General features: G+C 60.1%; 1 protein-coding gene across 1 annotated transcript; it reads right to left on the bottom strand.

Annotated features, from left to right (window-relative positions):
• Window positions 1–8,476: 8,476 nt before the first annotated feature.
• On the bottom strand, window positions 8,477–9,550 carry LOC142929481 (histone H1-like). Its single transcript, XM_076070901.1, has one exon. The coding sequence runs from the start codon at window positions 9,266–9,268 to the stop codon at window positions 8,612–8,614; it is 657 nt and encodes a 218-aa protein (XP_075927016.1). The 5' UTR covers window positions 9,269–9,550; the 3' UTR covers window positions 8,477–8,611.
• Between the last annotated feature and the right edge of the window lie 8,508 nt (window positions 9,551–18,058).

The following is an 18,058-nucleotide window of genomic DNA, read 5'->3' as shown; positions in this document are numbered from 1 at the left end:
TAACCACACCAGTCTGTTATGTAACGACCACCGCGACAGCAAGCGCACCCACGCTTCCACAAAAACCACACCAGTCCGTTATGTAACCGCCGACGATTTATTCCACCGCGTCGGCGAGCCCTTATTTAACCGAGTCAGTCGGGATCAGCGGGGCAGGACCGATCTATCTCTCGATAGTCGGCACTACACTCTACCTGTCCTTCTCCCCTTTACCCTCTCCGGTTTTGCTCTTAAGCTAAGTCCCAACTCCCTCTCTCTCTCTCTTACTCACGGTTCGTCGTCACTGCTGTCTGGTCCTCGCGGCGCGACGATACGTCCCACGGACGTTCGCGCGGCTGGACTCGGGAGTTGACGGGCCTGGGGTTGACTCGAGTAGCCAGAGGGCCTTTTTCCTTCGCCCTGACCCGCTTTATTCTTTCTACATCAAAGGGGCTACCTGGTGCCGACTCGCGGGCCAATCAGCTCGCTGGGATCACCCGCCAATCGGTAGGCCCATCTGTATCCCAGCATCCCCCGGGCCGTTGCTTTCAGCGACGTCCGCATCTAAATTTACCTGCTCAGCGACCCTCCAGCCAGAGGGCGACCCTGCTTTCCCACCGCTCGTGGCTCTGCCCTCCTACCTGCCTGCTGACCCGTGTGTGTTGTGTGTGCTGTCTACCCGCGGTGGCTCGGCAGCCCCGTCGTGACCATGTAATTACAACCAAAGTCACGGCGCCGCGGTGGGTGTTAGCGTCGGGGGAGACCGTCCAATTCCCTGGCTGCAGGAAACCGTGAAGATTATCCCTTTACGAGGGCTTCTGGGTGAAAACCTGTCGGCCAGGGTGTCTCCCCACGCGCTCTAATGGTGGGGGGGAGTGCGTGCGTGTGTGTTCCGGTGGGGGGGGGGGTGGGGAGGTGGTGGGGTGGAGCAATGTCGGCCTCGCCGCTCGGAGCGGCGAGATCGCAGGTGGGCCACCCGCCGATCGGCTCCGTGGCGGCGGCATCACATAGCCCCCCGAGGTGCCAGTCCCCGTCCCGGGTTGACTGGAGCACCTCGCCTGGGCCGCGCCCACGAGGTAGCGCTGCGGGGTCCGGGGGATCCGCCCGGATCTCGTGGCTGGCCTCGGGGGAGGTGGCTCCGTCCTCGGGGTTTCCTGCAGCGGTCTCCTTCTCCACTCCAGTGGCTCCTCCGATCCCTCGGCACCTGGGGGCTGGGGGACAAACTCCGCGGCAGCGGGGTTTAAGGGGCGGCGTCCCCGCCGTCCTCTGGCGGGGCCGGGACGCCTCGGGGCTGGGGGCACGGCGGGGCCCATGTAGTGCGCGAGGCCCCCGAGCACGGGTGGCGCAGGGGCACCGGGATTTCGCGGTACTCGGGCAGCGAGGTTCTCCCCCGCCGGGGCTGCCCTCCATGGTTTTAAGCGGCGGACGTTAACCACCGTTTCTCGGCCCCTCTCTCCACCCTGGATTAGTACCGTCCAAGGAGAGATCTGCCGTACCACGGTCCAGGGTCCCCGCCAGTAGGTGGTCAGCTTCCCCACCTGTCCGGCCCCGACGCGAGGGGTGTGTAGCCACACCTTGGTACCTGTCAAGAAAAGGGGGGGCTCCACGCGGGGTCGGGTGCTCTGTTCCTGTCGCCGATGCGCGGCCTCCCCTTGCGGGTAGGCCCGGTCCCGGACCCCTCGTAGGGTCTCCATCAGATGTTCCACGGGGCGACTTCCTTCCTCCGTTTGGGGTGGAGGAATGCCGAACAGCAAGTCTGCGGGTAGACGAGACTCACGACCAAACATCATTAGGAACGGGGTTTGGCCCGTCGATGTGTGCACCGTGGTGGCGTAGGCGAACAGGGCGTAGGGGAGGTGTTCGTCCCAATCCCGTTGGTTTGAGGCCGCCATACGCTTGAGCTTTCCGGCCAGAGTCTGATTCATACGTTCAACCATACCGTTCGCCTGGGGGTGGTACGCCGTGGTTCGGTCTTTCTGGATCCCGAACTCCCGGCACAGCGCCTGAAACAACTCGGCCTCGAACTCGCTACCCTGGTCGGTAAGGACTCGCTCCGGGATCCCGTGCTTAAGTACATAGTGCTCCACGAACGCCCGGGCTACTACCAGGGCCGTTTTATCGGGGATGGCCACCGCCACGGGGTAGCGGGTGAAGTATTCCACCGCTACGAGGATATAGCGGTTGCCCCGGTGGGATCGTGGGAATGGCCCCTGGAGATCGATGCCGACCAGCTGGTTAGTCCGACTGACGCGGAACGGCCTTAGGGGTACTTGGTATCGTGCCGGTTTCGGCCCGCACTGCTGACAAGCGCGGCAGCCCTGTACCCAGGCGGCCACATCTTGCGTCAATTTGGGCCAGAGATACTGGCGACGCAGAGTCTCCCGAGTGCGCCGTTCCCCGTCATGGCCCCCGAGCGGGTGGTCGTGTACCAGCCGTAGCAGCTGGGGTCGCACCTGGGCGGGAACACAGATGCACCCCGGCTGGCCGGCCTCGGTTAACTCCCGTACCACCCCGTTCTGCACACACAACCGGGCATACAAACCGCTCCAGGGCCCTGGTAGGGTGCTTTTCCCCTCCCGCAGGGCCGCTTCCACCGCCGCCAGATCCGGATCCCGCTGCTGGGTCTGCCTCAGCTGCTCGTCGCTCAGGCCCGGGAAGGCGCAGCCGACGTCCTCCTGGATCCGTCCGATCGGGGCGGGGTGGTCCACGGGGTCCCGAGTCGTGGGCCCTGCGCTCGCCGGGCGGCCGACTGGGTCCGCGCCTCCACCTGTGGGGGTCTCTGTGGCGCATACCGCACTCTCTCTCGCCGGGGGGGGGTTAGGTTCAGCGGGTTCCCGGGGGTCCGTTGCCTGTCGGCAACGTCCCCCCGTGAAGCACGGGCAGGCCTCCTCCGCCCTCGTCTCGGCACACACCGCGGGTCGCCGTGATAATGCGTCCGCGTTTGCATGCGTCCGCCCCGCCCGGTATTCGATCTGCAGGTTGTACTCCTGCAGCTGCGCCAGCCATCGGGCCATCTGCCCCCGCGGTTCCTTGAAGGTGAGGAGGAACTGCAGAGCATAATGGTCCGTGCGCACTCGACATTTCCTGCCGTATAAATACGGCCGAAACTGTTTACACGCGAAGATCACAGCGTACAATTCCTGACGGGTCACACAGTAGTTCAGCTCGGCCCCGCTCAGGGTCCGGCTGGCGTACGCAATCACCCGTTCCACCCCTTCCTGCACCTGCGACAACACCGCACCCAGCCCGCTGCTGCAGGCGTCGGTGTCCAAAATAAAGTCGGTGGTAAAATCGGGGAAAGCCAGTGTGGGGGTGTGTGTGAGGTGGTCTTTGAGGGTGGTGAAGGCCGTCTGGCAGGCCTCCGTCCACTGATAGGGGTTCTTGGGGGAAGTGAGTTGGGTGAGGGGGCGTGCAATCTCGCTGAATCCCTTTACAAATCGACGGTAATAGGTGGCGAGCCCCAAGAATGACCTTATCTCCGACAGGTTTCTTGGCTGTGGCCAATCCACTACGGCGCGTACCTTGTCCGGATCGGTGCGCACCCCCGCCTCGCTGACGCGATGTCCGAGGTACCCCACCTCGCGCTGTGCGATGTAACACTTACGCGGCTTGAGCTTGAGATGAGCCGCTCGCAGTCGCTGGAACACCTCCCGTAACCTGGACCAGTGCTCAGACAGAGACCTACTGAACACGATCACATCATCCAGGTAAATCAGGCATTGCTCCCACTGCAAGCCCCGCATCACCAACTCCATCAGCCGCTGGAACGTCGCGGGCGCGTTGGTGAGCCCGAACGGGAGTACTCGAAACTCGAATAGCCCCATCGGGGTGGTGAATGCGGTTTTTGGCCGATCCTCCTCCGTCATCTCCACCTGCCAGTACCCGGACGCGAGATCGAGGGTGGAAAAATACCGCGCTCCGGCGAGGCTGTCAAAGGTGTCGTCGATGCGCGGTATGGGGAAGGCGTCGCCGAGGGTGACTGCGTTTAGTTTGCGGTAATCGACGCAAAACCGGGTTGACCCGTCCTTTTTTGTTACTAGCACCACCGGGGCAGACCAGGGGCTCGCCGAGGGCTGAATTATGTTATCGCGGAGCATGTCCCTGACCGCCTCTTTGATCTGGGCGCGTTCGGGTGCGCCCACGCGGTACGCGGGGAGTTTTATGGGTCGGGCGGCCCCGGTGTCGATTTGGTGCTTAACGAGATCTGTGCGACCCACGTCTGAATCGTGTTCGCTGAACACGTCGGCGTACTCCCGCAGTAACCCGCGTAGCTGATCGGCCTCTCCCTTGGGTAAATCTGCCCAAGGTACGTGTACCGCGTCAAGAAGGGGGACGACCTCGGCGTGGGGAGTCGGGCCGACTCGCCAGGCCAGGTTTTGTTGGTCCTCGGGGCGACCGGGGTCCTCCGCCCAGAGTGCGAATACCGAGTCGCTGGAGTGGCGCGCGTGTAGGGGGTGCACGGTGGCTACTGTGGTGCGCCGTCGTAGTATTGCTGGGGTGCCGTGGGGGTTAAACACACGCATGAACAATCGGCCCCCATCGGCGTTTACCAACGTGGCTGACCCCACAACCCCGTATCGTTTTGCCAACTCCGGGTGAGGAGTTAGCATTACCTCCCCCGATGGTCGGTGCGCGGGGTCGGTGGAGGGTGTCGCCACAGGTACCAGCATCTCGGCGAGCGGCCCGATGGTGACGGCCGTCGTCAGGGTAGCGGCCACAGGTGTGAAGCGGGGGCGATTCGGCTCCCGTCCCAGGAATGGAATCCGTTCCCCGCTGCCTTCCACGGTGGCGCACCGCTGTCGGGGCTGCACGTTGAGCCCCAGCTTTTCCAGGAGGTCGGTACCTGCAATACACTCGTGGCACAGCACACTCGAGACGTAGAACTCCTGAGTGCACACCTGGTTTCCGAGACGGACCTCGAGGGAGATCCTTCCCAGCAACCCCATCCCGGCTCCGCTCGCCGTGTGCAGCGCGCAATCCGGGGCCGGCAGGCGGCTCACGTCAACCCCGAGCACGCTGCAGTGCGCGGCGCTCACGAGTGAGGCCACGGCCCCCGTGTCCAGTAGGATCCGGGTGCGCTGCCCGTTCACCTGTCCTTCCACCAGTGACGTGGCCCCCGTGATTCCTGCCACCAGCTCCCGTAGCCAGTCGCCCGTCCTCACCGCGTCCTTGGGTGTTGTGGCCGTGACCTGTGTGGGTGTCACTTGCTTACCATTATTATTATCGTCGTTTTGTTTCGGGACCTCGGTGATTGCACACCTAGGTGGTCCACTCTCTAGGGGGCGTTGGCGTTTAACCCTTCGGTATATCTAGCGCGGGCGATCTGTGGGCAGTCTCTCATGAGATGCCCCTGACAGCCGCACATATAACACGCCCGGGGGGGGGTGGCGGCTCCATAGTGGGCACCCTGCCCGCTCCCTCTCCCCCCCGTGCGCCGCTGCCCAGACTCTGCTTCTAGTCGGGCTACCCTCCCAGCTAGCCCTCCCAACTCGGTCTGAATCGTCTCTAACGTAGTCTGCAGCGTAGTCACATGTGCCCGTACTTGGGTTACGTTGTTGTCCACTTGGGTTACTTTGTTGTCGATTCCCCCGATGCCCGCCTGTATCCCCGCTACCCATCCCGGGGTGGTCTCACGGGATACCGGAGGCCCCCTTTCCCGACCCCCTACCATCCTGGTGAGCTCCTGTTCCTCCTCTTCCTCCTCGGTGGACAGACTTGCGATGGTGCGCTCCCGTCCCAGTCCTCGGAGCTGTGCGCGTTCGCTAGAAATTCTTTCACATTTGCGCGCGCGCTCGACAAGGGCATCAAAGGAGAGGCGCGTACAGTTCACGTCTGGCTGCCACCACGCCGTGCGCATTAAGTATCGCTGGATTTTCTCTGTGGCCAGCTCCTCAATCGCTTCCGTGGTGTGCCTCGGGCGTGCGATCTTTGTTAGCTCACGCACATCCTCGGCATAATCGCGCAGGTCCTCGCCGGGTTGGCGACGGCGTGCCTCTAAGGCCGCTTTTGCCTCCTCCTCATCTCGCGTACCGAAGCGCAGATCAAGTCGGCGCATCAGCTCCTCTAGCTGTGTCTGCGCGCTTGCGGGTAGGGCTTCCACAAAATCGGCTGCCCGCCCATCCAGATTCATATTAAGTTGACGTAGCGTCTGCGCGTCCGTCCACCCATTAATTTCCTTAGCCCCTAGGACGTTGCGGGCAAATGCTCTCCACGAAGGTGTACCCCGGCCAGTGAATATATGCCTTATTTTCGCGTGGGGTAACGCGGGGGTTCGTACCGCTTCTGACACCATAATGTTAGGGTCGCCGGCCCCCGGGATCTCCCCTGCCTGCGACCCTGTCCGCGAAGTACCGACGCTCCCAGACTCTCCACTAGTGTGGGAGCTGCCGCCGCCGCACTCCTCCCCTGGCGGGGAAAGGTCGTCGCGCTCCTGTTCCCCCCCCTGTGCCGTCCCCCCCCGAGTCCGGGTCTCCTGCCGGTGGGGCATCCCACTCGACCCCCCTGGGACCCGCTAGCGCTTCGCCGGCACCCAAACGCGACGCTCCCTGCCCGCGCAGTCCCACGCACCAATCACACGCGGGTAACAGGGGGTCAAAGGTCGGAGGGTAAGCGACGTCGTTCGTGCTCACTCCGACGCTTGGGGGGATTGGTTTAAACGGGTTTAAAGGGCTATGCGATGGGCATGCGTGCGAGACGGGTATCCGCTCGCAACGCAGGAGTCCGCAGCCGACGGTTCGTAGCGCACACAATCCACGCGGCGCCGCTCCACACACGCGGCGACCACCGAGAACAGCAAGCGAACCCACGCTTCCACTCTCTTTCCACACCCTCGCAAAAACCACCACACCAGTCTGTTATGTAACGACCACCGCGACAGCAAGCGCACCCACGCTTCCGCAATAACCACACCAGTCTGTTATGTAACGACCACCGCGACAGCAAGCGCACCCACGCTTCCACAAAAACCACACCAGTCCGTTATGTAACCGCCGACGATTTATTCCACCGCGTCGGCGAGCCCTTATTTAACCGAGTCAGTCGGGATCAGCGGGGCAGGACCGATCTATCTCTCGATAGTCGGCACTACACTCTACCTGTCCTTCTCCCCTTTACCCTCTCCGGTTTTGCTCTTAAGCTAAGTCCCAACTCCCTCTCTCTCTCTCTTACTCACGGTTCGTCGTCACTGCTGTCTGGTCCTCGCGGCGCGACGATACGTCCCACGGACGTTCGCGCGGCTGGACTCGGGAGTTGACGGGCCTGGGGTTGACTCGAGTAGCCAGAGGGCCTTTTTCCTTCGCCCTGACCCGCTTTATTCTTTCTACATCAAAGGGGCTACCTGGTGCCGACTCGCGGGCCAATCAGCTCGCTGGGATCACCCGCCAATCGGTAGGCCCATCTGTATCCCAGCATCCCCCGGGCCGTTGCTTTCAGCGACGTCCGCATCTAAATTTACCTGCTCAGCGACCCTCCAGCCAGAGGGCGACCCTGCTTTCCCACCGCTCGTGGCTCTGCCCTCCTACCTGCCTGCTGACCCGTGTGTGTTGTGTGTGCTGTCTACCCGCGGTGGCTCGGCAGCCCCGTCGTGACCATGTAATTACAACCAAAGTCACGGCGCCGCGGTGGGTGTTAGCGTCGGGGGAGACCGTCCAATTCCCTGGCTGCAGGAAACCGTGAAGATTATCCCTTTACGAGGGCTTCTGGGTGAAAACCTGTCGGCCAGGGTGTCTCCCCACGCGCTCTAATGGTGGGGGGGAGTGCGTGCGTGTGTGTTCCGGTGGGGGGGGGGGTGGGGAGGTGGTGGGGTGGAGCAATGTCGGCCTCGCCGCTCGGAGCGGCGAGATCGCAGGTGGGCCACCCGCCGATCGGCTCCGTGGCGGCGGCATCACATAATGATGAAGATAAGAAAGACATTGCAAAAACAATGCGATAATTACGAATGGAAATTATTTTTAATTGAGAAGTGTAGATGGTGCACCGGAATTTTTACAAAACAAAAAATAGTGAAAAGGCACAACGAGCGAAAGGAGGCAAATTGAGTAAAGTTGTCTGGAATCAATACATTTTTAGACTAAATACCATATTTGGCACCAGTAACATGATGACGGAATGAAGAGGTGCAACACAATCAAAATTGGAGGTTCGTCAAGAATGCATCGATTTTGAATCTGGATTTAGATTAGAATCGGCAGCGAGAATGCGGACGTCGCTGAGATTACTCTGCACTCAGTTCGAGTGATGGAGCTGCAACCTGCGTCGCCTGTGTTTATGATCCCTGCTTTCGGGCTCGATTACTCCCATCACATCAATGATTAAAACACATCAAGTAGGTAAAATGTCAAGATAATTTGGCGAATGTACGTAACTTATCCAATCTACACAAATCCTCACGATTGAACTGCACCAACCATCGAGCTCCTTGATCAGGGCCGAGGCACGGCGAGCAACCATCGCCACGCCGTAAATGGGTTTGACTTACAGAATATGGCACGCATTAAGCTTCAATGTAATACTGTCAGATGTTTAACGATTAACTAATTGAAGCGCAGCAACATCTGGTTCACTTTTTGAACTAAGTGGGTGGCTCTGAAAAGAGCCGTTAGGGTGGAGGGAATCGCGCATCGTCCGATCGGATTCACTTCTTTAGCGCGGTCTTCTTGGGCTTGGCCACGGCCTTCTTGGGTTTGGCCACCTTGGGTTTGGTGGCCTTTGCCTTGACGGTCTTGGGCTTCGCGACCTTGGGCTTCGCAGCCTTGGGCTTGGCTGGGCACTTTGCCGCCTTCTTGGGTTTAACAGCCGACTTCACCTTTTTGGGGCTCTTGGCAGCGGCGGACTTCTTTGCTTTCTTAGGAGACTTCTTGGGCGCGGTCTTCTTGGCTGCCGCGGGCTTCTTCACCTTCTTGGCTGCAGCGGGCTTTTTAGCCGCGGGCTTTGCCGTTGACGATTTGGGCTTCGCCTTTGCGGCAGCCTTTTCCTTCTTGTTGAGTTTGAAAGAGCCAGACGCGCCGCTGCCCTTCACTTGCGCCACGGCATCTTTGGCCACAAGCTTCTTGATGGCTAACTTCACGCGGGCATTGTTCTTCTCCACGTCGTATCCTCCGGCAGCGAGCGACTTTTTGAGCGCAGGGAGAGACACGCCGTTCCTCTCCTTGCTGCTGGCGAGAGCCTTGAGGATGAGCTCGGACACGCTGGGGCCGACCTTCTTGGCCTTTGGAGCGGTGCGCTTCTTTTTGGGGCTTTTAAGCGCTGAAGTAGCCGCAGCTGGTGGTTGAGCAGGAGCAGTTTCCGCCATGTCAAAACGTCGTTTTTATCGCCTGGCCTCTTTGAAATCAGCGCTCTCACAAATTCGTGACGAGCATCCTCCAGGCCCGAGGTTTATTATAGAAGCGGCGTAGAGTATGTGCGGACGTCGCTGAGATCACCCAGCACTCAGCTCCGGTGAATGAGCTGCCACCATACTCGCCGTGTCAATCACCCCTGCCTTTGGGCTCGATTCCCGTAACGTTCATACTTAAATGCATCTAGTTGATAAATTACCACGAATATAATTTATTTAATGTACGTAACTTATGCAATCTACGACAATGTTCACGATTTAAATTATAATTCAAAACAAGTGAACAACCAACAGTTGGGAGAAATTGTTCGGTCAGGGCAAGATACGATGATTGTCTTCACTATTTAAAACGCACTCGAATTTTTTGCAAGACAAAATGCTTCAACAGACTACTCATATATAAGTCCAGCTAAATATTTTCAATTTAAATGTTGGCTCGCGCGCACGCGATTCCTACTCTCGCGCTATGGTGAGGACTGCGCGTCATGTCAACCATCCCCTGTCACCGAACTTTTAGATTTAACGTTTTAATCGTACTTTAAAATGAATAAATACATGGATTTTGAGATGGAACACAAACTGAAGCAAATTACTCAAAATTTACCGACATTAAACACGTAGTTTAACATATTACGTGGCAAGAGGTGAGTGGCTCATGATCGCTATGCACTGCAGAATGATTGCGCGCCTTGAACAAGGTCGAGGCACGGCGCGCAATCATCACCACTCACATTCAACTCAAGTGACTCTTCTTCTTTGGTTCTTTCGGTAAAGTCACGTAGAATGAGAATAAAATAATAAATTGATAAAATAAAATAACACAATAATATTCTCACGACGTTTCGGCCACAACACAAGCGGCCTTCATCAGGTGAAGGGACGAGACTGTCTGGTAGGACAGCGCTGGAGTGAAAGAGCCACGTTCAGATCACGGCCTTTAAGCCTCAACTTTAGCTACGCGCCCCGTTCAGACGGACGAGTTCGTCCATGGTCGGAACAGAGGAGGGGGAGAGAGACAGCTGCGAGGCGCTATTATACTCCATGTTGACAAACCATACCATTAACCGTGGTGTGAGTGCTAAAGTTGAGGCTTAAAGGCCGTGATCTGAACGTGGCTCTTTCACTCCAGCGCTGTCCTACCAGACAGTCTCGTCCCTTCACCTGATGAAGGCCGCTTGTGTTGTGGCCGAAACGTCGTGAGAATATTATTGTTATTTTATTTTATCAATTTATTATTTTATTCTCATTCTACGTGACTTTACCGAAAGAACCAAAGAAGATGAATCATTGCAGTCACGAAAGCTTTAAATCGAAATTCAAGTGACTCTGTAGGGGCTGCTGCCCCCCGACTCCTCTCCCCCTTCCTCCTCTTCCTCCCTCCTCGCTGCTGCCGCTCGTAGCTTCTACCTCGCTGCCTCCGCATCCCCCCTGTGAGACGAAACTCTTGCCTGGCTCTCGGCCACCTCGGGTCATTCACACACACACTCCCAGACTCCTTGCACGGAAGCGCCCGTGCGCGCCGCTGCCCACACTCGGGTACGCGCAGCCACCCGCCCCTATTGGCCACCTCGTGCACGCGCTAAAAATAGCCGTATTAATAATCCCGTGCGTACCCGTGCGAGTCTACCGTCGCTCACCACGTACACGCGCAGAAAATAGACCAGCTGCGGCGCGGGCGCTGGCGTGGGTAAGGAGCTACTACGCAGCCTCATTCGCCCCCCCCCCACGCTCAATTTACTAGGCAATATCCGCGCGTCAATCCCCGGCACACTACGGGCGATAATGCCTGCGCGTTAATTCCCGAGCGAACACACGTGGGCGAGCGCAAACACGTGGGAAAATACGCACTCGCGCACAAACACAGGGCACAATGACGCAAGAACTTCGGTCGGGTGCGCGCACACTGGCCGCCTCAATAGAGTTATTTGCGCGCAAATCTTCGTTTTACGAATAGCGGACTCACACCGCCATGCGCTCTTCCCACACTCGCAGACACCACACGACAAGGTTATTGAACACTAACAGTTTATTCTCGGCGAGTCCGAGGCTAATTATTACGTAGCCCGGTGTCAATATTAGTAGAATAACTAACCTGTTCCCGACGGTCTAAGACACAATCTGTCCCGCCTATTTCGAATTAACCTCCCTAGGCTTTTACGCTTAAATCCCAACTCTCTCTTTCGTACTTGTGGTGCCACAGCAGCGAAGCCGCTCCGTCGGAGCCGTGCCTGCAACTGTGATGACGCAGCAGCGAAGCCGTCCTGCCGACGCCGTGGCCGCAACGCCGCCACCTCCGAGCGACGGGGCCGACACTGCTCTTCCCTCACCACCCCCCACACATGAACACACACACACACCCCCACATAGAGCGCCGAGGGGAGGTCACGTGGCCGACAGGTTTTCACCTAGAAGACCTCTCATGGGACCAAGTTTCACGATTTCCTGCGACCAGGGAATTGGGCGACCTCCCCCGATGCAAACGTGCACCGCGGCGCCGTGACTTTGGTTGTAATTACATGGTCACGACGGGGCTGCTGAGCCACCGCGGGTAGAAAGCGCACACAACACACACGGGTCAGCAGGCAGGTAGCGGAGGGACGGAGTCACGAACGACGGGAAAAACAGGGCCGATCCTCTGATTGGGAGGACAGATGCGCTTGTTTAGAGGGTAAAGAGCGGACGTGTGATGCCGCCGCCACGGAGCCGATCGGCGGGCGGCCCACCTGCGATCTCGCCGCGGCGAGGCCGACATTGTTCCACCCCACCACCTCCCCACCCCCCCCCCCCCCCACCGGAACACACAAGCACGCACTCCCCCCCCACCATTAGAGCGCGTGGGGAGACACCCTGGCCGACAGGTTTTCACCCAGAAGCCCTCGTAAAGGGATAATCTTCACGGTTTCCTGCAGCCAGGGAATTGGACGGTCTCCCCCGACGCTAACACCCACCGCGGCGCCGTGACTTTGGTTGTAATTACATGGTCACGACGGGGCTGCCGAGCCACCGCGGGTAGACAGCACACACAACACACACGGGTCAGCAGGCAGGTAGGAGGGCAGAGCCACGAGCGGCGGGAAAGCAGGGTCGCCCTCTGGCTGGAGGGTCGCTGAGCAGGTAAATTTAGATGCGGACGTCGCTGAAAGCAACGGCCCGGGGGATGCTGGGGTACAGATGGGCCTACCGATTGGCGGGTGATCCCAGCGAGCTGATTGGCCCGCGAGTCGGCTCCAGGTAGCCCTTTGATGTAGAAAGAATAAAGCGGGTCAGGGCGAAGGAAAAAGGTTCTCTGGCTACTCGAGTCAACCCCAGGCCCGTCAACTCCCGAGTCCAGCCGCGCGAACGTCCGTGGGACGTATCGACGCGCCGCGAGGACCAGACAGCAGTGACGACGAACCGTGAGTAAGAGAGAGAGAGAGGGAGTTGGACTTAGCTTAAGAGCAAAACCGGAGAGGGTAAAGGGGAGAAGGACAGGTAGAGTGTAGTGCCGACTATCGAGAGATAGATCGGTCCTGCCCCGCTGATCCCGACTGACTCGGTTAAATAAGGGCTCGCCGACGCGGTGGAATAAATCGTCGGCGGTTACATAACGGACTGGTGTGGTTTTTGTGGAAGCGTGGGTGCGCTTGCTGTCGCGGTGGTCGTTACATAACAGACTGGTGTGGTGGTTTTTGCGAGGGTGTGGAAAGAGAGTGGAAGCGTGGGTTCGCTTGCTGTTCTCGGTGGTCGCCGCGTGTGTGGAGCGGCGCCGCGTGGATTGTGTGCGCTACGAACCGTCGGCTGCGGACTCCTGCGTTGCGAGCGGATACCCGTCTCGCACGCATGCCCATCGCATAGCCCTTTAAACCCGTTTAAACCAACCCCCCCAAGCGTCGGAGTGAGCACGAACGACGTCGCTTACCCTCCGACCTTTGACCCCCTGTTACCCGCGTGTGATTGGTGCGTGGGACTGCGCGGGCGGGGAGCGTCGCGTTTGGGTGCCGGCGAAGCGCTAGCGGGTCCCAGGGAGGTCGAGGGTGATGCCCCACCGGCAGGAGACCCGGACTCGGGGGGGGACGGCACAGGGGGGGGAACAGGAGCGCGACGACCTTTCCCCGCCAGGGGAGGAGTGCGGCGGCGGCAGCTCCCACACTAGTGGAGAGTCTGGGAGCGTCGGTACTTCGCGGACAGGGTCGCAGGCAGGGGAGATCCCGGGGGCAGGCGACCCAAACAATATGGTGTCAGAAGCGGTACGAACCCCCGCGTTACCCCACGCGAAAATAAGGCATATATTCACTGGCCGGGGTACACCTTTGTGGAGAGCATTTGCCCGCAACGTCCTAGGGGCTAAGGAAATTAATGGGTGGACGGACGCGCAGACGCTACGTCAACTTAATATGAATCTGGATGGGCGGGCAGCCGATTTTGTGGAAGCCCTACCCGCAAGCGCGCAGACACAGCTAGAGGAGCTGATGCGCCGACTTGATCTGCGCTTCGGTACGCGCGATGAGGAGGAGGCAAAAGCGGCCTTAGAGGCACGCCGTCGCCAACCCGGCGAGGACCTGCGCGATTATGCCGAGGATGTGCGTGAGCTAACAAAGATCGCACGCCCGAGGCACACCACGGAAGCGATTGAGGAGCTGGCCACAGAGAAAATCCAGCGATACTTAATGCGCACGGCGTGGTGGCAGCCAGACGTGAACTGTACGCGCCTCTCCTTTGATGCCCTTGTCGAGCGCGCGCGCAAATGTGAAAGAATTTCTAGCGAACGCGCACAGCTCCGAGGACTGGGACGGGAGCGCACCATCGCAAGTCTGTCCACCGAGGAGGAAGAGGAGGAACAGGAGCTCACCAGGATGGTAGGGGGTCGGGAAAGGGGGCCTCCGGTATCCCGCGAGACCACCCCGGGATGGGTAGCGGGGATACAGGCGGGCATCGGGGGGATCGACAACAACGTAACCCAAGTACGGGCACATATGACTACGCTGCAGACTACGGTAGAGACGATTCAGACCGAGTTGGGAGGGCTAGCTGGGAGGGTAGCCCGACTAGAAGCAGAGTCTGGGCAGCGGCGCACGGGGGGGAGAGGGAGCGGGCAGGGTGCCCACTATGGAGCTGCCACCCCCCCCCCCGGGCGTGTTATATGTGCGGCCGTCAGGGGCATCTCATGAGAGACTGCCCACAGATCGCCCGCGCTAGATATACCGAAGGTTAAACGCCAACGCCCCCTAGAGAGTGGACCACCTAGGGGTGCAATCACCGAGGTCCCGAAACAAAACGACGATAATAATAATAATGGTAAGCAAGTGACACCCACACAGGTCACGGCCACAACACCCAAGGACACGGTGAGGACGGGCGACTGGCTACGGGAGCTGGTGGCAGGAATCACGGGGGCCACGTCACTGGTGGAAGGACAGGTGAACGGGCAGCGCACCCGGATCCTACTGGACACGGGGGCCGTGGCCTCACTCGTGAGCGCCGCGCACTGCAGCGTGCTCGGGGTTGACGTGAGCCGCCTGCCGGCCCCGGATTGCGCGCTGCACACAGCGAGCGGAGCCGGGATGGGGTTGCTGGGAAGGATCTCCCTCGAGGTCCGTCTCGGAAACCAGGTGTGCACTCAGGAGTTCTACGTCTCGAGTGTGCTGTGCCACGAGTGTATCGCAGGTACCGACCTCCTGGAAAAGCTGGGGCTCAACGTGCAGCCCCGACAGCGGTGCGCCACCGTGGAAGGCAGCGGGGAACGGATTCCATTCCTGGGACGGGAGCCGAATCGCCCCCGCTTCACACCTGTGGCCGCTACCCTGACGACGGCCGTCACCATCGGACCGCTCGCCGAGATGCTGGTACCTGTGGCGACACCCTCCACCGACCCCGCGCACCGACCATCGGGGGAGGTAATGCTAACTCCTCACCCGGAGTTGGCAAAACGATACGGGGTTGTGGGGTCAGCCACGTTGGTAAACGCCGATGGGGGCCGATTGTTCATGCGTGTGTTTAACCCCCACGGCACCCCAGCAATACTACGACGGCGCACCACAGTAGCCACCGTGCACCCCCTACACGCGCGCCACTCCAGCGACTCGGTATTCGCACTCTGGGCGGAGGACCCCGGTCGCCCCGAGGACCAACAAGACCTGGCCTGGCGAGTCGGCCCGACTCCCCACGCCGAGGTCGTCCCCCTTCTTGACGCGGTACACGAACCTTGGGCAGAGTTACCCAAGGGGGAGGCCGATCAGCTACGCGGGTTACTGCGGGAGTACGCCGACGTGTTCAGCGAACACGATTCAGACGTGGGTCGCACAGATCTCGTTAAGCACCAAATCGACACCGGGGCCGCCCGACCCATAAAACTCCCCGCGTACCGCGTGGGCGCACCCGAACGCGCTCAGATCAAAGAGGCGGTCAGGGACATGCTCCGCGATAACATAATTCAGCCCTCGGCGAGCCCCTGGTCTGCCCCGGTGGTGCTAGTAACAAAAAAGGACGGGTCAACCCGGTTTTGCGTCGATTACCGCAAACTAAACGCAGTCACCCTCGGCGATGCCTTCCCCATACCGCGCATCGACGACACCTTTGACAGCCTCGCCGGAGCGCGGTATTTTTCCACCCTCGATCTCGCGTCCGGGTACTGGCAGGTGGAGATGACGGAGGAGGATCGGCCAAAAACCGCATTCACCACCCCGATGGGGCTATTCGAGTTTCGAGTACTCCCGTTCGGGCTCACCAACGCGCCCGCGACGTTCCAGCGGCTGATGGAGTTGGTGATGCGGGGCTTGCAGTGGGAGCAATGCCTGATTTACCTGGATGATGTGATCGTGTTCAGTAGATCTCTGTCTGAGCACTGGTCCAGGTTACGGGAGGTGTTCCAGCGACTGCGAGCGGCTCATCTCAAGCTCAAGCCGCGTAAGTGTTACATCGCACAGCGCGAGGTGGGGTACCTCGGACATCGCGTCAGCGAGGCGGGGGTGCGCACCGATCCGGACAAGGTACGCGCCGTAGTGGATTGGCCACAGCCAAGAAACCTGTCGGAGATAAGGTCATTCTTGGGGCTCGCCACCTATTACCGTCGATTTGTAAAGGGATTCAGCGAGATTGCACGCCCCCTCACCCAACTCACTTCCCCCAAGAACCCCTATCAGTGGACGGAGGCCTGCCAGACGGCCTTCACCACCCTCAAAGACCACCTCACACACACCCCCACACTGGCTTTCCCCGATTTTACCACCGACTTTATTTTGGACACCGACGCCTGCAGCAGCGGGCTGGGTGCGGTGTTGTCGCAGGTGCAGGAAGGGGTGGAACGGGTGATTGCGTACGCCAGCCGGACCCTGAGCGGGGCCGAGCTGAACTACTGTGTGACCCTTCAGGAATTGTACGCTGTGATCTTCGCGTGTAAACAGTTTCGGCCGTATTTATACGGCAGGAAATGTCGAGTGCGCACGGACCATTATGCTCTGCAGTTCCTCCTCACCTTCAAGGAACCGCGGGGGCAGATGGCCCGATGGCTGGCGCAACTGCAGGAGTACAACCTGCAGATCGAATACCGGGCGGGGCGGACGCATGCAAAAGCGGACGCATTATCACGGCGACCCGCGGTGTGTGCCGAGACGAGGGCGGAGGAGGCCTGCCCGTGCTTCACGGGGGGACGTTGCCGACAGGCAACGGACCCCCGGGAACCCGCTGAACCTAACCCCCCCCCGGCGAGAGAGAGTGCGGTATGCGCCACAGAGACCCCCACAGGTGGAGGCTTGGACCCAGTCGGCCGCCCGGCGAGCGCAGGGCCCACGACTCGGGACCCGTGGACCACCCCGCCTCGATCGGACGGATCCAGGAGGACGTCGGCTGCGCCTTCCCGGGCCTGAGCGACGAGCAGCTGAGGCAGACCCAGCAGCGGGATCCGGATCTGGCGGCGGTGGAAGCGGCCCTGCGGGAGGGGAAAAGCACCCTACCAGGGCCCTGGAGCGGTTTGTATGCCCGGTTGTGTGTGCAGAACGGGGTGGTAAGGGAGTTAACCGAGGCCGGCCAGCCGGGGTGCATCTGTGTTCCCGCCCAGGTGCGACCCCAGCTGCTACGGCTGGTACACGACCACCCGCTCGGGGGCCATGACGGGGAACGTCGCACTCGGGAGACTCTGCGTCGCCAGTATCTCTGGCCCAAATTGACGCAAGATGTGGCCGCCTGGGTACAGGGCTGCCGCGCTTGTCAGCAGTGTGGGCCGAAACCGGCACGATACCAAGTACCCCTAAGGCCGTTCCGCGTCAGTCGGACTAACCAGCTAGTCGGCATCGATCTCCAGGGGCCATTCCCACGATCCCACCGGGGCAACCGCTATATCCTCGTAGCGGTGGAATACTTCACCCGCTACCCCGTGGCGGTGGCCATCCCCGATAAAACGGCCCTGGTAGTAGCCCGGGCGTTCGTGGAGCACTATGTACTTAAGCACGGGATCCCGGAGCGAGTCCTTACCGACCAGGGTAGCGAGTTCGAGGCCGAGTTGTTTCAGGCGCTGTGCCGGGAGTTCGGGATCCAGAAAGACCGAACCACGGCGTACCACCCCCAGGCGAACGGTATGGTTGAACGTATGAATCAGACTCTGGCCGGAAAGCTCAAGCGTATGGCGGCCGCAAACCAACGGGATTGGGACGAACACCTCCCCTACGCCCTGTTCGCCTACGCCACCACGGTGCACACATCGACGGGCCAAACCCCGTTCCTAATGATGTTTGGTCGTGAGTCTCGTCTACCCGCAGACTTGCTGTTCGGCAT

Source organism: Petromyzon marinus, chromosome 31 (assembly GCF_048934315.1).
Source record: "Petromyzon marinus isolate PM22_M1 ecotype Great Lakes invasive population chromosome 31, UKy_Petmar_22M1.pri1.0, whole genome shotgun sequence".
In the NCBI taxonomy this organism is placed as follows: Eukaryota; Metazoa; Chordata; class Hyperoartia; order Petromyzontiformes; family Petromyzontidae; genus Petromyzon; species Petromyzon marinus.
The sequence above is the reverse complement of the archived record's forward strand: the minus strand, read 5'-3'. Positions and strand labels throughout refer to the sequence as shown.